General features: G+C 65.5%; 1 protein-coding gene across 1 annotated transcript; it reads right to left on the bottom strand.

Annotated features, from left to right (window-relative positions):
- Positions 1–297: 297 nt before the first annotated feature.
- Positions 298–7,571, bottom strand: ECEL1 (endothelin converting enzyme like 1). The gene is made up of 17 exons (XM_007184729.2): positions 6,786–7,571; positions 6,090–6,158; positions 5,875–5,985; positions 5,706–5,798; positions 5,385–5,509; positions 4,484–4,706; positions 3,968–4,066; positions 3,655–3,729; positions 3,351–3,454; positions 2,985–3,043; positions 2,857–2,908; positions 2,227–2,294; positions 1,920–2,044; positions 1,535–1,600; positions 1,067–1,162; positions 790–866; positions 298–659 (listed from the first exon to the last, which is right to left on the bottom strand). The coding sequence occupies exons 1-17, from the start codon at positions 7,569–7,571 to the stop codon at positions 560–562; spliced, it is 2,328 nt and encodes a 775-aa protein (XP_007184791.2). The 3' UTR covers positions 298–559.
- Positions 7,572–8,897: the final 1,326 nt, after the last annotated feature.

The raw sequence follows: 8,897 nt of genomic DNA on the forward strand, positions 1-8,897 counted from the left end.
ATGAGGCTGGTCCAGGGGCACCCTCAGAACCGTGCAGGGGCCTCGGCAGGACTTTGGTGGAGGGCGGAGTGGGTGTTTGGTGGGAAAGACAAGAGCTGGGGAGGTGGGACAGAGGCAGCCCAGCCGAGGCCACCAGGAGGGAACAAAAAGGTCTTCTCTAGGGTCTCATTCTGTTAAGGGCCTGAGCCTCCCCCGGGAGTTCATCCAGTCCCACCTGCTCTGGGGGCCCCTGAGGAGGCGGAGGCAACAGTAGAGCAGCTTTATTGACCTGACTTAGCAGCGAGAACACAGCGAAGGCGGGGCCTGTACAATCCAGCCTGGTCGGGGGTCTGGCTCCCAAGAGCCTAGTCTGGGGACCTTAGCGTCTCTCCCCCAGGCCCTCCTGGAGCCCAGCTTCATCCCTGTTCTGGGTCCCTCCCAGACTGGGTGCTGGGTCCTGGAGGGGCTGGGGAGGCGGATGGCACCCGGAGTGGACCAGAGTCGGGTCCATGCCTGCCCCGGCCGCCAGCGAGAGGCAGTTCGTGCAGGGAAGTAGGGGCGTGCAGGTGGGCAGCCGGGCTCACCACACAGAGCACTTGTGGGCAGGGTTCATGGGCGAGTCCTTGGGGCAATGGAAGGCCCGGCCGAACTCCTCGAACTGGGACACGCTGCCCAGCACCCTGGGGCAGGGGAGAGACCCACAGAGTGTGTGGCACAGGCCACCATACCCCAGCTGTCCCTTCCCACCCCGACCCGCTCCCACCCCAGACACAAGGAGGGGACGAGGCCCAGGTGGGCAGGTGGGCGTACCTGTAGTGCTCAGGTGCGTGCTTGTCGGTCAGCACCTGCAGGTAGATGGACTGCGACCGCCGCTTGATGCACCAGTTCTGGGCCAGGATGGGGGTGGAGGGGAGGAGCGGGGACATGGGGCCAGGCGCCCACTGACGAAGCCCTGCAGCCACCCCCCTGCACACTAGGCCTCGATCCCCCACCAGAACCCACAGGGCTCTCTGAGCGGTGGCTGATGGGAGATGGGCTGGAAGCTGTGCCCCCTCCCCCCCTCCCCTACTGGCCCCCGCCCGCACACCTGGGCAAAGGCGATGAAGAAGAGCTGATTGTGCGTGTACTTGAGCCGGTGCAGCGGGTGCTCGGGGCCGTGCTCGCGCACCCACTTCTGATAGGCCTGGGGGCGCAGAGCATGGAGCTGCGGTGCCCACAACGGGGCCACCTGGCACCCTCCACTCAGGCCCTCACCCGCCCCAACTCTGCACACCACCCACCCTGCTGAGCCCCCCGGACCCCTGACTTCTTCCCTGCCCAGAAGGCTAACCTCAGGCAGGTGCCACCCCCTCCAGGCAGCCCTCTTTGCTCTCCTGGAAGGCGGGGGGCCTAGGAGTTCCTCTTCCAGTGGAACCTGTGCCCAGCACAGCACCTCCCCTCCAACACCAGAGCTCAACAGGATGGGGAGGGAGGGATGACTAGGTCTCTAGCCCAGTCCTCAGCGCCCCCCACCACTCCTCCCTCGGGGATCGAGGGCCAGGCAGGGGCAGCTCACATAGTAGGCGAGCTTGAGGCCGCCCATGTCCGCAATGTTCTCTCCAAGTGTGTGCTTCCCATTCACCTGGCGAGAAGGGAAGAGGTTGGAGGCTGCCCAAGGCCCTCTGGCCTCCTTCGGGCCTTGCCTCCCTGGGCCCTGCCTCCACCCACCTCCCCTTTCCCGGAGGGTTTGGGTAGGACTCCCCCACTTTGTGCCCCACGTGCGTGTGAGTCTGTGCGAACTCATTCTCTCGCCCAAGTCAGTGTGCACGCAGACCCTGGCGGGTGTGCGCGGAGCTCGGCACTGGGTTTGTTCAGGCACGTGAGCGTGCATGGAGGCGTGCACGCTCCTTGTCTGTGCTGGCCAGGCCTGAGGGGCCCAAGGGGCAGCGAGGGGGCCTCACCCGCTGGTTGTAGACGGTGAAGTTGTCGTAGAGGTGGACGATGCACTCGGCCTTGCGCAGGAAGCGGCTGTGGGAGTCCTCTGTCCACCAGTGCAGCAGGTTGCCCGAGCGGTCATACTGGCCCCCTGTGAGCGGCAGGGGGGGCGGGCCGAGACTGGCCTTCACCGCAGAGCCCGGCTGGGCACCAAGGCCCTCCCCACCCACCAGCCAACAGGCACAGGGGGGCCGCGGGGCCTCCATTAGCCCTCACCACCCTGCCCGCCACTGCCTGTCCTCCGCCACCCCTCAGGCCACCCGCAGGCCTCACCCCAGTCATCGTAGCCATGGGTCAGCTCATGCCCGATGATGGTGCCGATGCCCCCGTAGTTCAGAGACCTGGGCCCGTGGCAGCAGCGTCAGGCCCCAGCCTCACCCGCCCTCTGAGAGCCCCGCCGAGCTGCTGCCCAGGCCTCAGGAGGCCCTGGCCAGGCCACGAAGTAGCCCAGGGAGGCCAGTGTCTGCACGGTCCCAGGACGCTTGTGCCTCAGCTTCCTCGTGGGGTATGTAAAAGGGGCCAGTGATACCTGTGCAGCTGCCTTTTAGGAAATAACATCTAACAGAGCTGGGCTGCGGGGAGGAGACAGGGTTGGAGGGAGACAGGAGGGAAACTGAGGCACCCCACGTGGGATTTGGCCTTTTTCCTCATCACTAGGATTGTTCCAGTTTTGCAACACCCCAAGAAGCCTCAAACCAGGTAAGGGGGACTCAGGACATTTAAAAGAATGAAAAAAAAAAACAAAAAAAACTACACCTTTTTCTAAATAACCAAAGGTGAAGTGGGACTATGGGGACCCACGGTTGTAGCTGTCATCACTGTGGTGCTCAACCCGGGCATGGGGCCATCTGAGCAGTCCCCACCCACCCCGCAGACAAGGCCACGGCCAGGTTCCCTACTCACTGCGGAAAGTCAGGGTCGTACAGTGTAGGCTGCAGGATTCCAGCGGGGAACACTGCAGGGAGGGCATGGTCAGCGGGAGACCCTCCCCACCTCCAGGCCCTGCCCCTTGTCTGGACACACCCCCTTACCCATCTGGTTCTTGTTGGGTAGATAGTAGGCATTGAGCGCCTGTGGGGGGAGGAGCCACCTGTGGAGGGAGGCTGGGGTCAGCTGGGGGGACCCACACTCCCTCCTCTACAACCCCTACCTCCTAGTCTCCTCCTCCTTAAAGGATGCCCTGATGTTCCAGCCTACAGCTGTATCCTGGGCCTCCCCCAGGCTGATCCCACACCCTGACAGCCCCCACTCGCACCCTGTGCAGGCCCGGTCCTCACCCCCCACCAGCATGTCTGTGAGGCGGTTTGCCCCATCAACCTCCTGGCGCTGGTAAGGAACACTGTCCCCGTGGCACCCCGTGGCACCCCTGACCCCCCAGCTCCAGGCCAGGCACCCACGTGGACTTGTCCACCTCCTGCCGGATCTTCTTGACTGAGAGCTGGATGCTGAAGCGGATGCTGTTCAAGATGTTCTTGAAGTAGGTCTTCTCATGGACCTCGAACTGCATGGGGGATGGGCAGCACTCAGCGGCAGGCCGGGGCAGGGCCAGACCAGCACCCCGCAGGTCCCACGCCCTCCCAGCGTCCGTCAGCTGAGGGCTGTGTCTCCTTCTCTGTGGTGGTGTTGGTCTCCGTGGGGGTCTTGGCCATGGGCCTGGAGAAGCCTGACGGGTCAGGCCGGGTAGGGCAGGGGCAGGCCCACCTCGTACTCCTTGTCCACAGCCTCGGGTTTGAGCAGGAAGTCCGGGTAGCCCACCATCACCATCATGTACTGGAGCTGCAGGCGAGAGGGTGGTGAGTGGGCCAGGGCCTCAGGAGACAGCCTTCCACCCCTCTAAGGGAGAAAGCTCCAGGGCCAGCATAGGGGTGGGGCTCAGGGAAAGAGGAAAGCAGGCTGGGTGATGCCAACTCCACAAGAGGCATCTTTGTCTCTTTTGTTATCCCAGCACTTGGCACACAGTAGGCACTTAATATGTGATGTGGAACCAACAAATGGGAAAAGGGTCCCACGTCACCTTGGCCCGAGCGGCCGCCTTGGTCTCAGCATCCATCCAGTCCAGCTCCTCCAGGCGCTGGCCCAAGATGTACTTGATGTCTTCTACCAGCTGCTGTACCTGCAGGGTCAGGGGTCAGGAATCAAGGGTCAACCCAGGAGGCCTTAGCTCTGAGCCCCCAGCACCGGGAGTAAGGGGTACCCCCTAATCATTCAGCACCACGTCCTAAGGCCAGGACTTGCTGCTCGGCATTCCTAAGGCCATCCCACTGAGCATGGCAGAGCAGGGAGGGCAGGAGCTGGGTGGGGAGAGGGTCCTGCAGCTGACAAACCAGGTAGGCTTCCTGGAAGAGGAAGCCTGGTGAGGAGTAGCCTGGAGGCTCAGAGAGGGCCGAGCCCTCAGCTGAGCCCGGTGCCCTTGGCTGCAGGGGGATGTGCGGGGCTCCCCATGCTCCTCATGCTTGGACCAAGGCCATGCAAGAACTTCATGCCCATCTCAGGACCCGCACCCCTACCCTCAAGGCCAGGGCAGCCTGACCTTGGCCTTGCTGGCAGCTGAGAAGTGCTCATGTACAAAGAGGGCACCGAGCGCCATGCCAAAGTGACGGTTGGCCTGGCCCAGGCAGACACGGGCCAGCTCCTGTGGCTTGTCGCTGCCCTCCATCTCCCGTGCCAGCTCGTGCAGGGCCTCTCGGAACGGTGGGGACAGGTGCTCGCTCAGGACCACCACCACGCGCCACACCAGATAGTTGTGTAGGATCCTGAGGGCCAGGTGAAGCAGCTGGGTGTCCCGACAGGCTCATGTGCGCGGGCGCCCCGGGCCCCAGCCCCCAGCCCCCAGCCTAGGGCGGGACCAAGCATCTGCACAGGACTGAGGGTCATTCCAGGTACTCCCAGCCCCAGTCGGGGAGGAGGGCTGGGCCCACACGCAGCAGACCCACCTCAGGCCACCGAGCAGAGCACCTGATGCTGATGGGGCACGGGCCAGCACTGATTTCTGACTTGCCGTGGGGTGGGAGAGTGGGCACTTGGGGTGATTGCCTGCCTCAGAACTGGCCTTGAGAGGCCTCAGGTCCTTCCCAAGCGGGGCAGAGACCAGGGAGGCTTTCCTCAAGGTGGCCCTGGGGGAGCAGGGTTGCGGCCACAATTTCCCCTTCTGACTGCAGATTCACTCAAGCCTCACCATCCCCACATGAGGAAACCGCAGCTCGGGAAGCTCACAGCTCTGCCCAGGGTCGCACAGAGTAGGTGGGACAGCCAGGCCTGAACCTAGGGGTCTGGACTCCTTTTCCGGTGCTCCTCGCCTGATTCCCCAGAGTGGATGGATACCGGACAGAGGTGGAGGCAGAAATTCAAAGCTCTCCAAGCAGATAGGTCTGGGATGCAGGGGAGGGGCCTGGGGGGCAGGCGGGTAGCAGGCGGGTGACGGGCAGGTGTACCTGCGGGGTGTGGAGCGGATGAGCTGGGACACCTGCTGCATATAGTCTGTAGCCAGAAGCACCAGCTCCTCATCCTCTGAGAAGTCCTCCTGGAAGATCTGGTCCAGTAGCCACTTCCACCGCAGCTGTGGGACCACGGATGACAGTGGGGACAGTGGGGTGGGGTGGCAGGGACCACAGAAGACAGGGAGGGGGTCAGGTAGAGGCAACAAGAGGACACGTGAGTCCATGGCCATGGAAGGCCTTGCTCGTCCCTGGGGAGGGGACAGCCCAGGAGTCCCAAGATCAGCGCCTCCCCCACCAGGGCTGGGTCACACTCACGTGGGGGGTGATCTTCTGCAGCTGCCCCAGTGTCACCTTGTTGTATACGGAGCTAACATCTCGCCGGAGGTCATCATACTCTGACACTGTGATCTGGGGATGGAGGGCGGAGTTGACCACGCCCTGCCCCGTGCTCCCCGCCCCCGCACGCAGCAGCCGCCCTGCTCACGTTGGCCAGCTGCTGCTCCAGCTGCAGGATCTCCCGGGCCTTCTCCTCCACAGCCTCAGCACCCAAGAGGCTGAGCAGGCGCTCCATGAACACCCGGTACGCTGCCAGGATCTGCACCAGGAGGGGCACGGCAAGGATGCAGTCCGGTGCCAGGCCCTGGTCCAGGCCGCCCGGAGTCCCAGGCCTTCCCTGAACCCCATCCCATGCTCCCACACCTTCTCACTCTCCTCATCCTGAGCTAAGTACAAGGTCCTCTCTGGCAGGGTGAGCCCATCCTGGTCAATCTGTGGAGAGAGATGGGGGACAGAGATCAACTCTCCCGGCTCCGGCAAACAGACTGCATTCCCATCCAAAAGGGCAAACTGAGGACACGCCAGACATCCACTGTCACCAGCCCGGGGAGCATAAAGACAGTAGCCCCTCCCTCATTGCAGAGAAGCTGGTCTAAGCCCACACACCTGACTGGCCTAGCCTGGGGACAGAGGGGGGCGCCCCCCCCCCACCTTTCCTCCTGTAATCCTGTCCTTTCCCTACCCGTGAGGGGCACTCTCGGGGCGCACTGACACTTGGTCCCCCGCCCCGCAGGCATTCCAGCCCTGCCCAGCCCGACAGGCCTGTCACCACAGCCCATCAGTACACCCCTCCCTCCGAGCTCTCACCGCTGCCAGAGGGCTGGGAAATTGCGGCTCCCGGGGCTCTGCTAAACACCGCAATTACTCGAGGGAAATTACTTGCGCCCTCCTCCCGCGGTCTGCCGGTGCGCGCTCCCTTGCATTCCCCTACCCTCCCCTCCCCTTCCGCACCGGTCTTCTGGGCGCATAGGGAGCGCGGGGCAGGCGCGCCAGGCCGAGGCACCCCTAGTTCCTAGCCGCTTGTGGGGTGCCCGGTGCGGGAGGGGGGGGCGCACTCACGCGGATGACGTAGCGCGAGGAGTTCCTGTCGTCCAGACTGACGGTGAGCGAGAAGAGCGCGGCGGCGCTGTACACGCCCTGAGCCTTGTACAGCAGCCGGTTGAGGTCCCAGGGCGCCGCCGCCCCCGGGCGCTCCGCCGCGCCACCCAGGTCCCAGCCGCCGCAGTCCTCGATGACCTCGAGCATGGGCCGCGGGCCGAGCCGTTCGATTTCACGCATGTCCAGGCAGGAGCGGAAGAAAGCGCGCACCTTGCGCTGGGCTGCGCCGCCGGGCCCCCCACCGGACCGCGCCAGCAAGCGCCGCAGGCGCTCCTCGTTCTGCTCGCCGATGGCCGCGATGGTGCCGTAGGTGAGCTTGTCGTCCGGGATGGCGTGGCGCCGCAGCCAGCCGCCGCACGCGAAGGAGTAGAAGTCCTGGCACGGGTCTATGCTGGCGTCCAGGTTGGAGGCCAAGAAGCGGGCGGCGCGCGCGAAGGCCTTTCGCTCCGGGCAGCCCTCGGAGCAGGTGGCGCCGCCCGCAGCTCCCAGGCCCAGGTACTTGAGAGCCAGCATGGCGGCCAGGATGGCACAGAGGCCCGCGGCGAACACCAGCCCCGACAGCAGGCACACCTCGCGCCGGTTCCAGCGCGGCAGCCCGGCCCGGGCCCCGGGGGCGCTGCGCCCCGCACTCAGCGGGAAGCCGGGGGGCAGCGAAGTTCCCCGCGCGCCTCCCCCACCGCACCGGCTCACGTACTTGACCTCCTGGAACTCGTCGTAGTGTGCTGTCATCGAATACGGGGCCTCCATGGCGCCGCGGGCACCACCGCGCAGCCCTTGGCGATCTCCGCTACAGGATGCTCCGGGCCGCCAGGCTCCTAGCGGGCCTGCGCATGGTCCCCCCGGGCCGTAGCTGCGGGAAAGGTAGATACAGGCTCAGAAGGGTACTGGGGCTCGACGGGGTCCACGAGCACGACGAGGAAGGGCACAGGCCTAGGTCCAAAGGCTGGAGGCCACCCCGAGTCCCCAACAACGAGTGGGCCTGGGGCCTGGGGCCTGGCCTCCCTGCGCCACTCGGAGAACGAAGGAAGGGGACGGCTCTGAGTGGCCACCATCTACCACACTGCACAGTGGGGTCCTTTAACCTCCCCTCTCCCCTCATACATATGCGCGCCGCAGGTTGGGAGGCCTGTAATAAAGCAGGGGAGCACTGAGCATGGGGCCTGGCACGTAGCAGGCCTTCAATGAAAGGCTGTTTCTCTTCTCTTTGCATTTCTTGTTCCGGACCTGCTACAGCCAAGGCCAGGTGGGGGGAGGGGGAAAGCGGAGGCAGGGGAAAGGAGGTGCGGTCAGTGCCGCTTCTCTGCAGACCCTGAAGCCGCCTTCAGCTTTCCGCACTGGAACTAGACGCTCAAGAAAGCGACTAAAGAACCAAACTTTGTCCTCGCGGATGTCCGCAGAGCCATCCCCAGCCCTGTCTTCTCTATTCAATGGCCAGAACGCCCACCAGTCCCGTTCCCAAGCGGCCCGCGCCGGCGCGCCATCCCGCCCAGGATCAGGGAGAAACCCCCGACGGCCCTAATGGACCCGGAACCGGTTTCGTCCCCCGTCCTCGCCCTGGGCCACTCCCGGCTTCAACAGGTTCTCCCCGGAACCCAAACTTGGACGAAGTTTCATCCCCGGCGCAGAGCGAGCTGGCCCTGCGCGCCCCGAGCCCTGGGTGCGGAGCCTCCCGCGCCGCGCAGTCCGCGGAGCCAGAGAACCAAGCCCGGGAGTCGCAGCCGCAGCCTGAGCCGGAGCTGCGAGGACGCAGACAAAGCCTGGAGGCTCGGCGCGGCGGTGGCGGCGGAGGTGGTGGCTGATGTGGCCGCGGCGGCAGCGGGCTCGGGCGCCACTTACCCGGCAGGTGCGCGCCCGGGCGGAGCGGGAACAGAGTGGATCGAGCCCGAGCCGGGGCCGGGGCCGGGGCCGGGGCCGGAGCCGGAGCCGGAGCCGGGGCAGAGCTGGGCGGGCGGCCGCTCTCTCCGTGCGCCCGCTGCCTCCTCTGCTGCCGTGCCTCGCTGCGCCGCCCGCCGGCCCCGAGGGAGGGGGCGCGCGGGCGGCTCCACCCTCCTCCGCCCGCCCCCCAGCGCTCCC

Source organism: Balaenoptera acutorostrata, chromosome 8 (genome assembly GCF_949987535.1).
Source record: "Balaenoptera acutorostrata chromosome 8, mBalAcu1.1, whole genome shotgun sequence".
NCBI classification, from domain to species: domain Eukaryota; kingdom Metazoa; phylum Chordata; class Mammalia; order Artiodactyla; family Balaenopteridae; genus Balaenoptera; species Balaenoptera acutorostrata.